This window comes from Triturus cristatus, chromosome 7 (genome assembly GCF_964204655.1).
Source record: "Triturus cristatus chromosome 7, aTriCri1.1, whole genome shotgun sequence".
Classification (NCBI taxonomy): Eukaryota; Metazoa; Chordata; class Amphibia; order Caudata; family Salamandridae; genus Triturus; species Triturus cristatus.
The window spans coordinates 316,332,605-316,353,767 of record NC_140590.1 but is presented as its reverse complement, the minus strand read 5'-3'; the positions used below and the strand labels follow the sequence as shown (position 1 = coordinate 316,353,767).

General features: G+C 47.6%; 1 protein-coding gene across 2 annotated transcripts in view; it reads right to left on the bottom strand.

Moving 5' to 3' along the window:
- HSPBP1 (HSPA (Hsp70) binding protein 1) overlaps positions 1 to 21,163 on the bottom strand; it is a 282,294-nt gene that overhangs the window by 185,035 nt on the left and 76,096 nt on the right. For both annotated transcript variants that reach the window (XM_085616381.1, XM_085616380.1), the window contains one exon: positions 8,137 to 8,361. In XM_085616381.1, the coding sequence (XP_085472507.1) occupies positions 8,137 to 8,361 (225 nt within the window). The remainder of the gene's footprint in view (positions 1 to 8,136; positions 8,362 to 21,163) is intronic.

Sequence of the window (21,163 nt, the reverse complement as noted above, 5' to 3'; positions counted from 1 at the left end):
AAGTAGAATGTGCGAGCTGCATCTAGCATGGTGATGGCCCTGCAGATGTGTGAGTTTTTAGGGGATAAACCCATGTTGCCATGGTGATACCAGGGACTCTATTCTTAGGGATAGTCTTGTTGCGAAGATTTTTGCGTAAATTTTAGAGTCACAATTAATTGAAGTTATTGGTCGGTATGATCCCATTTCAAGTGGAGATTTATCCTTCTTTGGGAATATTACTATCTTGGCGTTGGACCAGGAATCTGGGTGAGGTGCACCGTTAAAGATAGAAACTACCAATAAAGTAAAGAGAGTGTTTAACTGAGGGGCGAATATTTTGTAAAACTATACCGGGATGTTATCAGCACCAGCCGCTTTCCCATCAGGAAGGCTTGCCACGGCTTTAGCTATCTCGTCCCATGCGGGGGATTCCTCAAGTTGATCCTGATCTTCTACACTGAGTTCCGCTAGGGTAATTTGGTCCAGATATGCCAAAATTTCATCCTCTCTCAATTTTAAAGACCCTACATTGACCTCGGAATACAGATTCTGGTAAAATTCACAGAATGCCTTGCGAATACTGTTTGCATCATTCGTGATCTCGCCAGAGCTGAGTTGGATTGATGTAATCTCACTGGCAGACAATTGCTGTCTGATTCTAAGGGCAAGTTGATGGCCAATGCTGTCGCCACATTCATATATTTTTTTCTCTACCAGAAGCCCATTTTGCAGTGGTTTTCTCAGCGAATATAGACCCTATTTCAGCCTTGCTGGCTATTACTTCTAATAGAGGAGCTTCGATTTCTACACCCGTTTGAACTGCTAGGGTTAGTTTCTTCTCTGCTTTTTTCATCTTATCTTGCATCCTTAAGAGCTGTTCTTTCTCTTTTTTGTTCTTCCTTATAGAGTACTGAAGGGTTTCCCCATGGATACCCACCTTCATGGCATCCCATACGAATCTCATTGCTGCAGACCCTGTGATCTCTAGAAACTCTTTGATCCACACCTGCATATATAATTGATATCCTTCATCATAAAGTAAGGCTCTTTCGAAGCTCCAGTTCAAGTTTTCCCCCCTAATACCCAGCCCACTAATGTTTAAAATGAGAGGATTGTGATCTGACATGAAACATGGGGCGGTCTCTCTAGAGCAACCTTGGAGTAATGAAGAAGAAACAAAAAAATAATCTAATCTAGCAAGAGAAAGATGCGGGGCTGAGAAGTATGTATAGCCAGGCTGAGTAGGTTTTAAAGTGGCCCATACATCCCTAAGCCCGTGGGTTTGGATTAGATCGTGTAGGGCTTGGTATACTTTGGGCTTCCTCCCTGTATAGGGCCGGTGATCACTTGCTTTCCAATTGCTAGGTAGATTGATGTTTAGGTCCCCACATATTACCATTGGCGAGTGTGCAAGCTAGCATGTGATCCAGTTAATAACCCTGGGGTCATCTGTATTGCTCCCATAAATGGAACATAGTGTAAAGGCCAAATTATGGGGAAGATGACATTCCGCAATAACCCATCTACCAAGAGGGTCGGTTTTCATCCTGCATGCATTCAGTGGGTGTCTGTTTTGAGCCAAAACAGCTACCCCTCTTGTCTTTGCCCCAAGTGTGGTCCCTCCAATAACCCTATACCCCAGAGAGTTCAATAAATGTTTCTGGGATCCCTCTACGTGTGTTTCCTGGAGGGTGATTACTTCAGCTCCCATTAAGCGGAGACCCTGAGCTACCTTCTGTCTTTTCAGGGCGACGTTCAGACCACAGATATTAACAGACACAATTTTTAAGGAATATTGGTTATTCATACTAAATACTTATTTTTTGCTTTACTCTTGAGGGTACAGCTTTGACCATCATACATTTTGCGTGCCCCACATCAACCTGGTAATTACTCTTTTGTGAATTTTTCCTTTTTCTATTCTCTTTCTCTTTACTTTGTTTTTTTCCCTTCTTTTTCTGTTTTAGTGCCACCTGACGATATAAAACTTTCAAATAACATGATCCCCACCACCACCTTGCCGTGACCCTCACATTCCCCCCCATCCCTCCCTCCTCCAAACATAGACCCATCAGGGAAACCCTGAATGATGGTTATCAGTGAAAACTCCTTGCCGCTAGGCCGCACCTTATATTTTAACCTAAGAGATTATCAGCCTTGGACTAGTTGTACCATATGTATTTGAGCACAAGGGGGGCAACACAAGATCTAACTACTAGATCGAATCCAGTGAAAGAGAGGGCTCCCAACCCCTGCCGGTTTATCAAAAAGGCCCCAAAATATATATCTGGTAGGTAACTTCCCCATCGATCAGACGTAATAAGGGAAAGTTATACCATTGGACCACCTTAACATATATCTCTTGTTCTGATAATTTTTTTCTAGCCTTTACTTGTTCCCTTTTTTTTGCCTTGACCTCCCCCAGGTATTGCCTTGCCTTGACCTCGGACACGAAGATCTGGGTAGACCCATTGAGGATAACTTTCAATCTGGCAGGATTCATTAAAAACACTTGGGCACCTAGCTGCTGAAAGGGGGTAATTAGTTGGCGCAGATGCCATCTGCGCTCTACCGTTGTATGACAGAAGTTGGGTTCAGCGAAGAACAACACACCGTTGGCACCCTTTAATGAGTTCGGGCGGGCCTGATCATAGACAAATTGTCTAAGGAGGAAGTTCCCAAAGAACACTAAGAAAGCCCTAGGTTTTTCTCCAGATGAGTTGCTGCCATCTCGTCGTTGTTTTAGATTAAAGGGGAAGCTATGTGCTCGTTGAACTTCATTGTCCCAGTCCCAACTCGATTGATCCTGGAAGGTTTTGCGCAGCAGCTTCACGATGTATCGCCTTTGGTCGTCTCCCTCAGCTCCTTCCGGGATACCTAGTAGGCGCAGATTGTTTCTGCGCTGTCGATTTTCTTGCTCCTCCATTTTCATCCTGATGTCCATCAAGCATGCGTCGTGAGCTGACCCCTGATCTTTTAGAACAGATACTTATGATTCTAGGTTTTCTGTTCGGCATTCAACCATACTGACACGATCACTAATGTCAGTACATATTTTATTAAGTTTTCGTAAGCCCCCTTGCAGCTTTTTAGCAGCCCCCTCAGCTGCTAGATTGTCGGAGCGGACCTCTTCTTGAAATTCTTTAATAGAGGCTAGAATTGAGGCAAGGGAGGGTCCTGCCAGAATCTCGGTTGTTGGTTTAGTATTTTCCCAGGTTGAAGTCTGTTCAGTTTCTTCGCACAGGGGATAGGACATTTGCGAATCTGAATAGTCCCATTTGAGTTGGCTGCGTCTCTTCGGAGGATTTCAGATTTTCTTCTGGCGCTGCACAGTTCCTGTATTTTTAGAAAGGTCGATGCTGACATCTTCGCTAGAGCTAGTTTGATCTCCGTCTGAGGTTGTCAGAGAACCATCTGAGACAGAGTAGAAATTTTCACCATTGATCTCTGGGGTCCAGGGGGCTCGGAGGCCAGGGTTGGGTTCTACTCCTAGAATATAGTCCGTGATACCTGTGACTAGGCAATTTGAACCAGTCTCGATTTCATCCAACTGCTTGGTGGAACTTGGAACTGAAAAGGTTGTGAGGGCGGACCCGGAATTGACAGTAAGCCTGAGTCTGATATGGCTCTCGCTACATCTTCAGTTGGAGGAGTAATAGTAAGCAAGTTAGCAGAAAAGTTCACTAAGGCCACCGTTCCCTCTGTGCTACTTTGATTTTCCTGCTACCTCCTGAGAGCGTGAGATACTTCCTTTTGTGTGAGCGTGCAGCTTTCTTTTAGCACAGCGGGCTTTGGTTCAGGGTTCAGACTCCTTTGAGCTTCTATAAGCTAGCGATCTGGTTCAAGCATAGCAGAGGGTGTGAAGCTTGAGGCATTGTCTAAGGCAGTGTCTGAATTAAGAGGTGGTGCCTTGGGTCCAGTGAGCATTTTAACTATAGTTGGTTGAGAGCTCTCCCTTGTACCCAAAGCACCCCCGCTGCCCCCATGTTTCCCCGTGGCCCTTTTGAGGCTGCTAGCCTCTCGTTTACCTTTTGTAGAATTGTCCAACGTCATATCTTCACCAGGAGCAGTGCTGACTTGCGAGGGCTGGACTGCCTTTAACTTATTGCTTTTCCCAGTTTTGGCGCCTCTTGACGACATCCTTAGACTCCGCTGTTGAGGATTAGATGTTAAAAAGCCACGTTTTGAGCAGCCTCCTGAATATCAATAAGGTGGGAGCTGCTTTAATGCTTATAGGCAGGCCGTTCCAAAGTGCTGAAGCTTCTGAAGAAAAACAGCTGCCTCCCTATTGGAGTTTCTTAAAATTCGGACGGGAGGCCCTCATGGTGTTTATAGATCAGAAGTCTCTTCTGGGAATGTACCAGGTTAGGGACTGTTTGGGCAGACAAGGACCTGAGTCACCAAAGCTTTATAGGTAAAACACAACGCCTTCCATTTAATTCGGTTGCTCACTGAAAGCCAGTGAAGTCCCCTGACGGAGGCAGACACAGGTTGGAACTTGTGGAGATCAAGAATAAGTCTAGCCGCCGCATTCTGTACACTCTGTAACTTTTTCAATTTTTTTTTTTTTAAAGTTTGACAAAGTCTTATTTGGTAAGAATTGGTAATGAAATTACAGTTTTTCTTGAATTAAGTGGAATGAACAGAAGGATCTTCCTGATAATTCTCAAGGTATTAAAACTAGAAGAGATAACTGAATGGATAAGTTTAATTTATCATCTATAAGTATTCCTAAATTTCTCACTTTTTGAACCGGAGTGGGGAGTGTTCCTAGCCCAGATGGCCAACAAAGTGGACACCGGAAATGTGGTCTATTACTGAAAAGTATGACCTCGGTTTTATCAGAGTTCAGCTTAAGGCAAGATTTGCCCATCCAATTGCGGACAGCTCTCATACTGTCGTAAAACTGGGAAATAGTTGGAGGCCGACACAATGATCTGTGTATCGTCAGCATAAGAGGTGGGGGAGAACCCAAAAGATCTGATCAGGGAGGCCAGTTCGCTGACATGAATACTGAAGAGTAATGGGCTCAGGGAGGATCCCTGACGACCCACAAGGAAGCGAGAATGACCTAGATGAAAATTTCTCCAGCATGACTTAGTGATCTCTACCTGTTAAAAAAGACTGAAGCAAAGCAACAGTTTTGATGGTCATGCCACGTTTTTTGAGACTATCAATAAGAGTGACATGTTCAACCGTGTCGAAGGCCGCAAACAGATCGCGAAGAAGGAGAGCTGCTTAGCCTCCACTGTCCAGGATGGTTCTTAACTCATCCGTGGTCTTTATTAGTGCCGTCTCTTTGCTATGCTCGGCACTAAAGCCGAATTGTGTAGGGTCCAGTAACTGATTTACCTGAATGACTGGGTCAATTGTGTATTTATTAATTTTCTACTATTTCTGCAGGAAATTTTAGCCTGGAATTGGGACGATAATTTGCAGGATTATCTGGGTCTAGATTAGGCTTCTTAAGCAGTGGCAAGATGGAGTCCTTTTTCCACATATAGGGAAAGGTCCCAGTATTAAACATCCCATTAAAGTGTTGGTTAGGTATGAGGGATCTCTAAGTATGGAAGGAGGGCTGGGGTCAAAGGGTGACCCGGATTTGGTGGAATTGATTAAGTTGAGGACTTCTGATACTGTGGTAAACGAGAATTGACTGAGTATAGATAGGGAGCTACTAACTGGAAGTTGGAATCATTAGTAGAGAATTGAGCTATGGGAGGACTGACACTAGAATCAACCATTCTAAAAGAAGTGACTTGATTGTAGATTTGTTCAACTTTGTCATGAAAATAAGAGGCTATTTTTTCTCAGAAAGATTGATTATTGTTGAATCCGTTAAGTCTCTGGGCTTTAGTAAGTTTATTTATAACCTGGAAGAGTTCTCTAGTAGAATTTTTGGAGACTTCAATTTGCTGCGTAAAAAAAGATAGATTTTTCATTAGTAATAACTGCCTTATACTTAACAAGGGAGAGTTTATATATTTCTTTGTCAGAGGAGTTGTAGTTGGATCTCCATTTCCTTTCAAACATTCTACATTTTTGTTTTCAAGGGCAAGTGTTTCTGTAAACCAAGGTGCAGATTGTGATATCATACGAAGTAGGGTTGGGGTCTACTTTTCTGATTTGAGTAGAGGAGGAAACAGTTAATTCGAAAACAATAGCTTGATGGTCAGACCATGTAAGCGGGAGAAGCTCCTTGCCAGAAATAAAGTGGTTATTGGAAAAAATAGCATCTAATATATGACCAGCAACGTGAGTGGGCTGATGTATTAATTGGGGGATATTGAACGCATTCATAATATCTAAGATAGCTTCTGTATCTTTATCTTTTGCACAATCCAGATGAAAGTTGAAGTCTACAAATACTGTAAAATCGTTGTTGCCGCCATCATCCCCCCCTCGACCAGAGTATAGATGGATTGTAGAAAGTCACGTCTTGGACCAGCGGGGCGATAAGTAAGCAGGCCTCTGAATGATTAGTTATTGGTTAACTCCAAGCAAAAGGAAAGAGTCTCACATTCTGGATTGGGTGCGGAGTCAGTTTTACTCTTGAAGTTACTTTTGTAGATTATCCCTAAACCTCCTCCTTTTTTGTTCAATCTGTCTACTCTGGTCATAGAATATCCTACAGGAGTTGCAGCTAGGAGATCAGGACTGGAGTGATTCTTTGCCCAAGTTTCTGTAATCAATATGACATCCAGCTGATGACTTTCAATGAATTAAGCAAATTTGTGGGCATGTTTTACCAATGACAGTGTGTTAATAAGAGCGAGACCGAATTAATTGGAGATTTTTGAGAGGAGAGGAATTAGCAATAAGCAGTGTATTCTGGCAGGAGATATGATAGCTACAGTTGTTACACATAAGTTTTAAAAGATCCGGACTAGAATCAATTCGTAAGCAGCAGTGATCGGGTTTGTTAAGGGAGTGGAGGTCTTTACCTGACCAAGTAATCCTGGACTCCTTGCCTGGGTTAAAAAGGCAGTGCATCTCCAGCCCTCGGAGCGATCGGGGCGCGAACGGGCTTGCCTTTGGCGCGCCTGCTGCGCACGTCCGCTGCACATTGGACCCAGCATTCTATTTTATAGCTGGCGTCTGGCAGAGCATAAAGCACAGACCTATGACCCCTAATCGGAAGTTGTGCTGCTTCACTCCACACAATCGGCAAGAATTGCCATGGCGTACCGGGGGAGCAGAGACCAGTGAGTAGTACAGGTAAAAAATAAAATTACAAGTATACAATCACTTAAAAACTATCTTTAAGAATGGGCAATTAAATTCAATTTTAGGCATGAGGATGAGGGTTGCTCTTTCCCCCTGGTCGAGGAGGAGTATGATGTTGTCTGTAGCAGCGATCTCGATGCTGTGGTTAGCACGGAAGCCCGAATGGGACACGTCATGAAAGTTGTTCCGTTCTAGGTATTCAGTGAGCTGGAGGCTGATGGCTTTCTCCAAGACCTTGGCTGAGAAGGGGAGTAGTGGGATGGGTCGGTAATTCTTGTGTTTGCTGGGGTGGGCAGAGGGTTTTGTTCAGAAGAGGCTTTACCTCCGTATACTTTCATGTGGCGGGATGGTGGCTCTAGTGATGAACGTGTTGAGGATCTCCGTCAGGATTTTGCTGATTTCTTAAGCTTGGTGATGTAGAGCTTCACGATCTCGGATGGCCTTTAGATTCATAGATGTGCAGTCACTGCAGGCCTTAAAGTCATATCTCGACCCCAGGCACCACTGGCACACCTGACAGGGATATGTCGCAGACAGTTGTCTGAGCCAGTACATTGAGGGCTTAAAAAGTTTCATTTTTGGGGTGATATTCCCTTGCACACTATATTTTTCACATAAAATATGAAATAAATGCCTCTGAGAAACAAAAGGGAGCTCTGGGTCCGTGTCTGGTAGCGAGGAAAGAAAGGAACTAACGTCAGTGCGCAGGTGAGATGCCTATATAGTTCCTAATCATCATTTCCTTTAGTGTGGAACCACTTATCGACGCACAGAGGTGTTGCTGAAAAGTTCCCACATACTACTGATTGCCATTGTTCATTTAAATTGACTTACAGGCTGAAGCACACGTATGAAAGAAAAATACAATGGTTGTGGGACATCTCACGATGTGACATGCAGGGCAATCTTAAAAGGAGCAATACTCACATGAAATGGCAAATAGAGCTTTTATCCGAACCGTCTCATTGCAATCCAAATCCAGCAGACGCAGGAGCTTCCCCATGGCTCCCAGGGAGAGAACGTGCTCTTGAACAAATGGGACATTCTGGCTACAGGTCCCGATAAGGTGGGCTGTCTCACTACGCAAAACGGCCTCCGGACGATCCAGATAGTGTGTCACCAAGAAACGCATTCCATCCAGCTTACAGAAATCTGTCAATGAGCAATAACATCTTCTCTTACCACAAAATTAATTGTCCAAATTATCTTGTAGGGGATATTACATTAATCACTTCAGTTATTTTTGCCAGTGAGTACTTTCTAAAACAGACATACAGAATAACAGTTCATGGTTTCAACAAAATTAGTAATCACCCAAATTTCTGCTGCACACTTTTAGTTTCACTTGGCTCTAGTTTCAAATGTAATTACAACCAATAACCTGTAACAAAAATCTAACAACATGAAAAACAGTGCACCTGAAACGAACAAATCACACATAGCTGAATCTGAAAACAGATAATGTGCTGACAGGGAACTGAGATAGAAAGTGATGAGCATAAAAGAGAGGATATGTGCACACTCTGAGATCTGAACAATAGTTCAAAGAAAAGATTGATTTGCATGCATGGGAACGAGACAAGATGTTTATTACATACAAATTAAAGAAACGGAAAGTGATGTGCAAACAGATGTTTCAGACAGGTGTTATCTTGAGGGTGGAGTAAGACAAGCAGAAAGTGATGGGCATAAATAAGAGAGATACGTGAAGTCCTGCAGATGCAGTAGAATGCAATGAGAAATGCTGTGCACTGAGAGGAGCAGAGATGCACATGGATGGAGGGAGAGAGAGAGAGAGTAAGGAATTATAAGAATCGAGGGGAACGTGACAGAGGTGAAGTGTACGGATGGCGGTGAAAAAGCCTGCCCTACAAGTAATTATAATCGTCCAGCATTATAAATAACCATCTTCTTGTCCTTGTTTATGGTGTTGAAAAACATCCTCATTTGCCATTCATCAAATGCATGGTCAGGAGAAAATCAGTTATGCGGGTATTTCAAAAGAACATTCCTTTGCAATTTCTGAGAAGAGGGTACTAAGTTTTCTTATTTCCTTATGCCAGGGAAGGAGGGTGAAAAAGTCCTAAATTTCTATTAAAAGCAAAGGGTTGTATAGCGTCTTGTGTGTCTATTCGGCTCTTGCTAGCGCTGTGGTCAAGGCGATAGGCAGAGGTATTATGACTGCGCAGCAACAAGTTGGGGACTTACTTTTCAGAGACCTTCACCAATGCCTTGGAATTCAGATCTGGACGTCCGAGTAGAGGCGATGACTATGCAGACACATGAAGCACAGTGGTAAGCGAATGTTTGATTGGGACAAGTCTGGACACGGAGAAAAAATAAATGATCCTATGCATCCTAGTTACTTTAGAAAGAGATAGGACTATCTCCAAGGGCACTGGAGATAGAAATGAGACTGTGTTGTTTGAGGGTATACTGTGTCCTGAAGTCGTGGGAAGTTGAAACGTTGCATGCCTGGCATTTGTCCAGTTGCAAAGCGTAACTAGGATAGTCAGTTAAAATATTGGTAGGGTTATTTAGCATTCATGGAATTTTGAGTTACTATAGGTGCGTCAGTTAAGAAACTGAAATGAGGAGGAGCCTAGCGCGCAACCAAGATGGCCGCGTAGGTGCGAGGCTCCCGAGGACCTCCGCGACCTCCTACATCTATCCTGTCTTTCTCCTGATTTGGTTGAGGGGACTTTATCGGTGACACTGAGCTGAGGTGGCGCCAGTTTTCCGTTTTGGAATTAGACCCTGGGAACCGTGATGGGCATCGCTTGAAGTTTGCGGCCCGATTTCACTTCTGACCCCGGACTCGAGTTGAGGGGCGATCCAGTGGCAAAGTGAACAACAACGGCACGACGGACCTGGAGGGGCGCGCACCCCACACTTTCACTTTCGCTTTTGAGCCAACTCGCCATCATCGTTTGCGAGGTCTCGGCGCTTCCGCGAGGTGTGGTGGTTGGCCTGCTGGGGACACTGCCTATTTTGCCGGGACCCGGTCTATCTTTCTGGGGCGACCGCTGGGGTCTTCGGTATTAACTGTTCGCCTGCCGCTTCTGGACTCGTGGGACACAAACTGCAGTGGGATGGCGACGAAGCAAGATGGAGATAGGCTGAAGGCCAAGTCGACCCGACGCGGGGCCTCTACCCAGGCTAACGTCATGGACCGCTACACCTTGCCGAGGGGGTCTCCTGGCGGGTCGCATAAGTCTCCGGAGCGGCTCGCGGATGCCCCGGATTTGCCATTGGACCTGACCCTGCAGGATGTCATGGGCGCCATAGCGGAGGTGAAGGCCACGGTGGGCCAACAACTCGACACCTTGTCGCAAAAACTCGACGCGGTCCTGCTTGATGTCAACCTCGTCAGGGCCGATCTCTCGAAAACAAATGAGAGGGTTGACTCTTTGGCCCTTACAGCGTCGAGCCTGACGACTGATGTGGCTGCTCTCCAAGCGGAGATGCGCCGGCTCCAGCAGGCCAGTACTCTCACTGATAGGCGACTGGAGGACTCCGAGAGTAGGGCCCGGAGGAATAATGTTCGCATTATCGGAGTGCCTGAGGGGTTGGAAGATTCGGCTGCGGATCTTTATGTGGAGGATCTGATCTCCAACCGACTGAAGCCTAGGGGACTGAGCAACTTCTTCGCGGTGGAGAGGGCCCACAGGGTTCCTGGTGGCAGGCCGAAGGTCGGAGCTCCCCCGCGGCCTCTCATTGCACGTATCTTTAACTTTCGAGACAGAGATGCGATCCTGCAGGCTTCTAGAGTGCAAGGGCCGCTTAAGCTAGAGAATGCCGAGGTGAATTTCTATCCTGATTTTACACAGGCGGTCCAGAAGCAGAGACTGGGATTCATGGGCGTCAAACAGCGGCTACGACAGATGAACATAAAGTACGCCATGCTTTTCCCGGCCAAGCTGCGGGTGGAGTTCGAGGGCCGCTCTCATTTCTTTGACCGTCCGGAGACGGTGGGGGACTGGCTGGACACTTTGCCGAGGACATATGATCGAGAGGGGACAAGGGCCGCGAGTGGCGAGTGCCCACTGGACCGGGCCTAGTGTGTTGACATTGGCACTACCTTTGAGGGTGCCAACTTTTTATTGGGCTCAGGGTTTACTTGACTATGTTCCTTTTTTTCCCCCTGCTTGGAGGTAGTGGTGAGTCTAAAGGGGGTTCTCTTTCCTCCTCCAGGGGGTCCTTTTTTGTAGTTTAGCTTATGCAAGGGCGACAGGCACACTGCAAGTTGGGGGGGCTGTCTGGGCTCACGCAGGGGTGCAGGGAGGGGGGAGTTTTTCTTTGTATGTTGGGTTGGGGTTGGGTTTTGTTTGTTTGTACCACAAGGCAGGAGTATTGTCGCCCTATGATCCATGTGCCCTCCGGGAGGGGGCTGATTGGTGCTGGCTGTGATGGGGGGTAGGGGACTGAGACTTCTTTCTTGGAATGTCAACGGACTGGGGGACAGGATAAAGCGTGGGGTGGTCCTGCAGCTCTTAAAACGGATCTCTCCCGACATTGTGTTCTTGCAGGAAACACACCTCATTGGTAATTCCTTCCGTGCCATGAATAGGCGGGGCTTTCGCCTCTTGGCTCACTCGGGCTTCACTTCTGGCTCAAGGGGTGTAGGCATACTGGTTAGAACCTCTCTTCCATTGGAGGTTGATGAGGTGCTCCATGATGACAGGGGGCGATACACGGCTCTGGTGGGCAGATGGGAGGGCAAAGTGATTGTGTTGGTATCTGTATATGTCCCGCCGGGTTTGCAGACGACTACTTTTGCAGACCTGGGGCGCCTTCTCCTTGGGCTGCCGGAGGGGGTACTAGTGGTGGGAGGGGATTTTAATGCAGTGGTTTCCGGAGCCGAGGATCGTTACCCTCCGCGGGACCTCCCCCGGGCCCAAACCTGGTTAGCTGGCCTCTTGGACACCCTGGGTTTAGTGGATTGTTGGCGGCTAAAACATCCTGCACAGACACAGTACACTTTTCACTCCGGGGCCCATGGTAGCCTCTCGAGACTTGATTATGTTCTAATGCCATCGGCCCAGGCGGGGAGGATCGGGGAGGTGCGACATCTTGCCCGGGGAATTTCGGATCACTCCCCCCTTTTGTTACACTTTGATATTGTCCTGGGTGCGGAGGGGAGGGTGGCCCCGATCAACTCCTGGTACCTGCGTAATCCCACTATTCGTGCAGGTCTGATTAAATCTCTTGAGCATTACTTTAAAGACAATGTGGGCTCGGTGTCATCTGCTGTTGCCCTGTGGGAGGCTTTCAAAACGGTACTCCGGGGAGAGGCCCTATCCCTCATCTCTAACTCCAAGAGGAGCGAGCGGGAGGAGGTGGTTCGTATTGAGTCTGAGATCTCTGAGCTGGAGGGTGAATTGGATGGGGGTGTTACGGAAGACAAATTGCATGTTCTTGGCCTCAAACAAGCGGATTACAAGGCTCTGGTCACTGAAGCTGCCAAGAGTATGAGTAGGGAGCAACAGGGGCGTCTGTATGATATGGGGGACAAGGCTGGGAAGCTAATCGCGTGGCTGGACAAAAAGGAGAGAGCGAGTCGTGTGGTGCCGCAGGTTCAGAGAGTGGATGGTGTGTGTGTTACTGATCCGGTAGAAATTGTTGACTGCTTCGCGGAGCATTTCCGCGGGGTGTACTCTCCGGTCTCCGATCGCTCGGAGGAGGATTCCCGCGTCATGCTCAGAGACATTGTGTTGCCGTCCCTTTCGGACGATGATAAATTGTTGATGGATGCGCCCCCGACGTCTGAGGAGATCGCCCTAGCCATACGTTCAGTTGCTTCCGGCAAGGCCATGGGTCCTAATGGCCTCCCCATCGAATTGTATAAGCTGCGTCCGGACACGTTAGCGCCTCACCTTCGCGACATGTTTATCGCGGCCCGTGCAGCGGGTTCCCTCCCGCTGGACCAACGTCTTGCCACCATCGTGGTTATTCATAAAGAGGGGAAGCCGCGGGATCAGGTCACGTCCTACAGGCCCATATCGCTTCTGAATGTGGAACCCAAAATCCTCGCCAAGGTGTTGGCTACTCGATTGGCTAGTGTGGTCTGTGATCTGATACATCAGGATCAGTCCGGCTTCATCCCCCATCGTAATACTGCACTTAATCTGCGGCGTTTGCATGGGGTGCTCGCGAGGGTTCCCTTTATACGTGAGCCGGCCATTTTGGCGTCCTTGGAAGCAACTATGGCTTTTGATACACTGGAGTGGCCGTATATTTGGGCAGCGCTGGAAAAGTTTGGGTTTGGCCCGGGATTCATTGGCTGGGTGAAATTGCTGTATTGTAGACCGTTGGCTCAGGTAGTGGTAAACGGTAGAGTGTCGGCTCCCTTTGAATTGGGCAGGGGCACGCGTCAGGGTTGTCCGCTATCCCCTCTCCTCTTTGCACTCTCCTTAGAGCCCCTGGCGGAATGGTTGCGATGGCACCCTTCGATTCGTGGACTCCGATGGACTCCGGAATATGAGGATCGTGTTTCTCTCTATGCGGACGATATTCTTTTGTACCTTGCCTCCCCCCGTGAATCGCTGATTGTGTTGGTGGATGTACTACGCTCCTTCGGCTGCAACTCTGGTTTGGTCATCAGCTGGGCTAAGTCCTGCGTATATGTCCTCTCTGGGGAGGCCCCCATCCTTCCGCGGGGTTGCCCTATTCAGGTTGCCCAGCAGGGCTTTAAGTATTTGGGTATTTTTGTCACTCTGGATCCAGTGGCCCGGTATACGCAGAATCTACTCCCCCCTCTCCAGCGTTTGAAGGCGGATGTGACGCGTTGGCGGCTGTTGCCGCTTGGCCGGGCGGCGCTGTTTAAAATGATGTCGTTACCGCGGTTTTTATATGCCTTGCAAAACACGATGGATGTCGTGCCTGCTAGTTTTTTTCGGGAGGTTGAGGGTCTCCAGCGCCGATTGTTTTGGGATGGGAGGCCGCGGATTGCTCTCGCCAAGCTAACGCTCCCGTGGTATGACGGGGGGGTCGCTCTCCCTGACATCAAACGTTATTATTGGGCCTCCCAGCTGGCGGCGATAAACCACGGGCTCTATGGGCCGGCCCTTAACCCGGCCTTTGAGATGGACAAACTGTTATTGCCGGGCGGCGACTACAATCGTGCGCTCTATTCCAGGTCGATTGACGCGCGCTTGACAGGCCCGACACGGGTTGCGATACGGGTGTGGCATGCGGCAAGCGCGGCGATGGGATGGAGGGATCGATTGACCCGGGCGACGCCATTATATGCCTCCGAGCGGTTGGGTTGTTTGTGGTCGACGAAGGGCTTTGAGAAGTGGGACATGATTGGCATCAGCAGAGTAGGTGATCTCTGGACGAAAGAGGGATTTAAAACGTTTGATGTGCTGAAAGCTGAATACCAGTTACACGATAGGGAGTACTTCCGATATGTACAGGTTCGGCACGCGTTACGTTCTGTATTCCCGGAGGTCGCGTCTATCCCGGTGTGTTCCCCATTGGAAGATCGAGTGCTAGACGGGTACGTGCCGGATAGCACTATCTCACTGATCTACAAGAAGCTAATTAACGATCGATCGGGGTTGTTAACCGCCCTTCGTGATGCATGGGTTGCTGATGGACTGGAGCTGGATGACGAGGATTGGGTGTCGGCGGTGGCCTCCCCGAAAGAGGTGGCCATACCGGCCCGCCTTCGTTTCGTCAAGCTTAAGATACTTCATAGAGTGTACGTCACGGGACCTGGCCTGCTGCGTATGGGTTATGCGGTGGATGGGATGTGTAAGCGTGGGTGTGGTATGACAGGGACTTTCCTCCATGTTCTGTGGGAATGTCCGGAGGTGACTCGGTTCTGGCGTTGTGTGCAAGCTGTATTGCAAGCAGTCACGCATGTTGCGTTGTTCCCAGAGGCGAGGAGGTGTCTGTTGAATGTATGGGAGCCGACTGATTACACGGTGGCGCAAATGTGGTGGGTGACATTGGGATATATGGTGGCCAAGCATGACATTGCACGTTTGTGGGGCTCCCAGAGGCCGCCCACGGTTTCGGCCTGGAAGGAAAATATGGACTGGTGCATGTTTCGAGAGAAGACGGTGTACGTGGCGAGAGGCAAGCCTGGGAAATGGGAAAAGGTGTGGGGTCCCTGGAACGCCTATCGCGGAGGAATTTGCACCCCGCCCCTCGTGCGGGATTTGGATGAGGCCTTGTCTCCTTAGTCTGCGCATTCCTGTGATCCTGTTCTACTGTGATAACCTTGTCTCTACCACCTGCCCTCCTCCCCCCCTTCTTTTACTGTACTCCTATGGGTCCCTCCCTGCTGTGGGGAGCACATTTTGCTACTTAGATTTTCGCTGCCTTGTGGGTTTGTTTGTTGATTGGTTTTCTTTATCATCTTAAAATGAAACCGCTATCTGTGATGTCGCGACCTCTCAAAGCCGCCAGCGACACTACTCTGAAACCTGATCATTTATTGTCGGCAGCTTTTTGCCTGTATTTGTGTGGCTATGATTATGTTGTTTGTTGGCGGCCGGCCTGGAGGTTGTAGGCCCGTGTCTGTATATCTTTGAAATTTGTAATAAAGGTTTAAAAAAAAAAAAAAAAAAAAAAGAAACTGAAATGTTTCCTACCAGCAGTGAGGTCTATTAGGTTAGGTAGCAGTTTGGTTGTGTTTTTTTGCATATCAACATGACCCATATAGATCTTACCGGTAATGTATGTGTCACGCAAGTATGTTTCTGTGTCCGTTGAATTCTGTTGGCTGAGAATTGCAGTTTATGCTAATGGTTGTTGCGAGCTGAATGGTTAGGACTGCAAGAGACAGGTTGGGAACCTTACATTAGTCACCTGTAGGTTGTTTTGGAAGTACTGTGTGAGCAATTACTATTGACTCTATATGTAATGTAAATTTAATTTCTAAACACGTGTGATTACCCGTGGGCGTCTTGGCGCTAAGAATCAGAAACATCAACTGAGATAAACGGCCCGGAGCACGACCCATTAAACGAGAGAGACAGAGGAAACAACCAAGATTTCAGCTGTTAACGAAAGATAAGCAGATTCGTTTTAGTTTTTTTAGGTGCAGTGGCATTTTGTTTCACAACTGACAGGTGGAATACACAAAGCTGCGGCCTCCCCAAGAGGCTTTGTATATCCTAGGGACCAGAACCGGGTATGATGCAGCAGATCTAAGATTTATAGATGGTCGGTACCACCTAGTTTTTCTTGTGAGACCATTAGGTCTGGTGCCATACGGTGGTTTATGAGCTAGACAGAGTGCTTTAAAAGCCATTCTTCTCTTCACAGGGAGCCAGTGAAGCTCCTTTACGGGTACTTGACAATGAAATGTATTTGAGAAGCTTCATTTAGACATGAGCAGCTGCATTCTGCAATTGTTGCATGCCTATATACAGAGTATTGCAATAATCAATCCTGGAAAAGTACAAGGGTGACAACTACAGTGTTTTTGAGCATGAAAGGAACAAAGGGCAGCACCTTCCTCAGAGAACTAATTAGAAAAAGGTCACCACTTTGTTTATATGCTCCCTAAAAGGAGAGATCAGAAAATTACACCAAAGTTTCTCCCTTTGGTCACAGGCTCCGGAATAGAATCTAATCTTTGAGACCAACATGAATAACCTTAAAAAATTGACTCTTTTCCAAAAATGAGAACCTTCATTTTATCGGAGTTTAATTTCAGTTGGTGGTCATCCAATTGACAATAGCATTCATGCACTTATTAAATCTGTCTGCCACCTCCTATGCATTGCCGGGGACCGATACCATAATCTGGGTTTTGTCGGCATAAGCTACTGTCGCAAAACTATAGGAGTGGATCAAATTAGCCAGTGGCACTACGTAAATGTTAAAGAGCGTGGACTGAACGATGACCCCTGGGGAACTCCATAAAGGAGATAAAAAGCTTTCGAATGAAAATCCCCACGGGCCACCGTTTGCTCTCTATCGTTTAGAAAAGAAGTGATAACAACATGTGCTGATCCACCAATCCCAATTTCAGTCAAATGTTCCAGAAGAACAGTACGACACCCTGTATCGAAAGCCACTGAAAGATCCAGAAGGACCACAGCTGCTCTCCCACCACTGTCTTTAATATCTCTGATCTCTTCGGAGACAGTAACTAAAGTGGTCTAGTATGGAGTCTAGTTAGCAGTTTGAGCAAGAGACTAGTATCCTTCTGAGTGTTGTTGTTGAGATTCATGCTGTTGTACGTGTCTCCGATTTGCAGATGTGTGGAAGAGTAGGAACCCCTCACAAGAGATAAGAGCAAAGTACACATGAGAGTGTACTGATACGAACTGGGGAAAGAGAAGTACCCCATTGCTACAGGTTATACAGAGCATAATCTATGGTATGCGAAGTTGGGGAAGAGTAGTACCCTGTGGCTAGAGGCTAGAGATTGTATGCCGGGAGTACCCTATAGGGTGCTAAGTGGGTAAGAGCGGTGCCCGTTCGTGAGGTTAGTAGCCCATGGCTGCAAAAGAAGAAGGACTAAGTCGCAAGAGGTAGTGTTTCATGTAGTTCTAGTGTGTAGTAGGTGAGTACTTCTGTACCTGGTGACATGGTCTGGAGTCGGTAGCTGTATTTCTGGACTGCTCTATTGTTTGATTGTTGTGTCAAAGGCTTTTCAGTATGAGACTCCTTAAGGATGTCATCATTGTGTTACAAAGTTGACCTGACTTCTCGAGTCAATGGCTGTATTGCTCAACTACTCTAGTGATTCATTGTTGAGTTGTGTCAATACCTTTTCAGTATGCCTTTACTGGAGACTGTCATCATTGTTTTCTAGTGAAATTTCTAGAGGGTGTGGTACTGGGTGTAAATTAGTTGCTTTCTTTGGTCTGGCTCTAGGTCACATTGGTCTGGCCAGCTTGTATGACCAGTTCTTCGGCATTTTAAGAGTACTGAGCTGCATTTTTGTGTGCAAGTGCATAGTGGAGCGTGATGCCCTTCTGGGATTATGAAGGTTGCTTGTGGAAGAAGGAGAAAGTGTGAGAGTTTGTTGTGTCTGTGTAACCTGCGTATTTTAGTTGTGTGATGTGAAAGCCAATGGACTTTGCCTATGAGTTGTTGTGAGTACAGGTTTTGTATTGGAGTCTGGTCAAAGTAGTTTTTAGCAAAGGTGACAGTGTTAAACTTTCTGTTTTTTTTATTGTGTCTTGAATGCGTAGACTTGGGGATGTATGACTGAGCGTCCGTGAATACCTGCCTTTCGTGCATAAATGTTGTATGGTGCAACTGTGAGTATGCAGGCAAGTAGTGGTAAATCCTAATGTCTAAGGTATTGCATATCCTGGACCAGGAGCTGCGGGTGCTTGTGTGAACTCTCTCCGCCATCGGACGTTCACTCGCCCATCTGCCCTTTGTACTCAGTGTTGCCGGGCTGTGGGGAGGCGCGTGAGCAGTGCTGGGCACGAGGGGAGCGCCCCGGTCGGATCGCTGCCATTGTTGTCGCGCTGTGAGCCTTCACAGTGCCCTTAAGAGGAAGAGCGGGCGGCTTATAACATCCCCGGGTTTTCTTCACAAGCCATCACGCTGCCAGCATATTTAGCGGTCGGTTGGAGTCGAAAGCAAAGCTGAGGGGATTGGCTGTCCCGGATTTCCAAAGGACTGTCCCAACGCTTCTCTGCACTCACTTCACCTGCTCAGTTGCAACGCCTGATTTTACAGAGCAATGCATTGTGGGACCTGTGGTCATTCTACCTGACGCCCTCGAGCTGACTACCACATTCTGAAGGAGCAAAGGAGAATGCGATTTGTCTATATGGTTCGATGGGTTTCAATTTAAAAAAAAATGCATGGTTTCTGTTAGATGAGACAGAAGAAATCATATATTTACACAAAGAGGAAGGAACTTGCACTGACGCAAGGAGGAAGCAAGGAGGAGGGGCTGCGGGAGCTACAGGAGACGCGGAGAATTTGAGTATAAGCCAAAAACGGCCGAAAACAAGCTGAAATTTGGCTAAAAACCGAGCCGCGGCAGCCCATCACGCCCCGGGTCTGCAGGTCTCCAGGGCGCCAAGTGCTAGCCAGAGTACGCTTTCTGCCGCCCCAACCCCGACTGCCAGGGAGAAGCGTGGCACATTGTGTGGTGAATTGCGGACATCGTGAACAGGTGAGCCTCGCAGAAAAGGCACTACCGCAGTACAGCATTGCGGTAACCAGCAACCACGCAAGCCAGCAAGTACGACCACCATTAGCTGGCGGACTCAGTGAGTGTGTGCCCTTGGTGGGTCTAAGGGGCGTGAAAGGAAGCTCTGCTCTGACAAGGACACAGAAGTGCACTGACAAGGAGGCACGCCCGGGGCTAGGGTGGGGTCCGTCTGTGGCAGGGCTGGGCCATTCCTCTTTTGCCTCTCTTGCCTCTTTTGCCTGTGGCCCTTGGATTGTAACAGTAAGTACTGCTGGGGATATCATTAATATGACTGCCCGAGGGACAAGGAGCAATACAATGGCCAGCAGAGGGTTGGTTACTGGTACTCTAGACAATTTTATTGTTAGAGTAAACTCAGTGATTGACCAGGGTATTATCCTTATGGAGCGCAGAGTGTCTCAGGACCTTGCAATGGCTAAACGATCTTCCTTGGGCCACCTTGCCAATGCTCGGACACCTGTGCATGACAATCTTATTAATATTACCTGCGTCCCAAACCTGGTACATGCTCTCCAAGACGATGGTCACATCTCTACAGCTATAGGTCCCCCAAATCCAGAGGCAACTGTGACAACTATGGTACCAGAGGTTTCATCCTTCCTTACCTCGCCCATGAGATCATCAGTAAATTCATCGAGGGGGAATCAAGGAGCGGCAAAATGCAAAAGGAAGCGGGCTGTCACTAAAGTGGACTGTCACAGGAAGACCAGGACAGCGAAGGGTCGGACTAGTAGTGTTACATCCTTAAAACATAAGGGAGGTCCTACCCTGAATAATTTGATTGGCGCGGATACTGACTTATCCCTGTCGCCTCCAGCTGCAAAAGGACCCATGACCCCGGAGGTTCAGTGCATGGGTGGGGCCAAGGGCGAGTACGATATCCTCAGAGAGTCTGGGGTCCTTATTAAGGATAGCGCTTGATCCGTTAGATAAGAGATTAGCTCACATGGAAACCCAGCTCTCCCAGTTACAACAGATTATGGCCGGGAATGGGGTAAAAAGAAAGGAAAAAATGCAGATGGCGGATTCAGCCCAAAACAGTCCTGTGCCTACTGGGGTTGCGAGTCTTGCTTATTCTCCCACTGCTGCGCCTTCTATCACAACTGCAAATAAGTCAGCTGCGGCCGCAGGAGCTGGTGCAGGGGCGGTATTGGCAGCCAATCCGAGCACGCACACTTCAGACGCGATAGCGATAGCACCAGAGGAGGGAGAGTCTCTACCTAATTTTACACCTCAGGTTGTGACAAGAATTGATTTACCGCCTGAAACCAGTCCGTATGTGGTGGTTTTGACAGGCACCCCTGAAAATAGCAACCCAGGCCAGGAATCATTAATGTCCTTAAAAAATAAAGTGACCCAGTGGCTCAATCACAATCGGCCCCTACCGCATAATGTTAAAAAGTGAAGTACTGATGGTAGGCAGGATAGCTTGGTTGGGACGTAGTAGAAAAACCATACCAGGTGATTGTGTTCTGGTTAATTTTAGGGACCCACACACAGTAGAGCATATTTGCAATTGGACTCACGATAGTGTAGGCTCAAGGATCAAACCCTATCTCTTGTCCTTTTTTTACCCTCGACCTGCAACGGCAGGTTGCGCATTGGATTGGTCACCGGCGATGCAAAAGCGGGGTCTAGGGGTAATCAGGGGCGATCACAGAGACCTAATCACCGAAAACGACCCTGTGACCCATAATAGGTTTAGTTCCCTTGAAATGGTGGACTGACTTCATGTGGATAGGGAGCGGAGGGTGGGTAATTCCCAGTCCATGGTCCCTAAAAAGATTACTGAAAGTACAGAGGAATTTG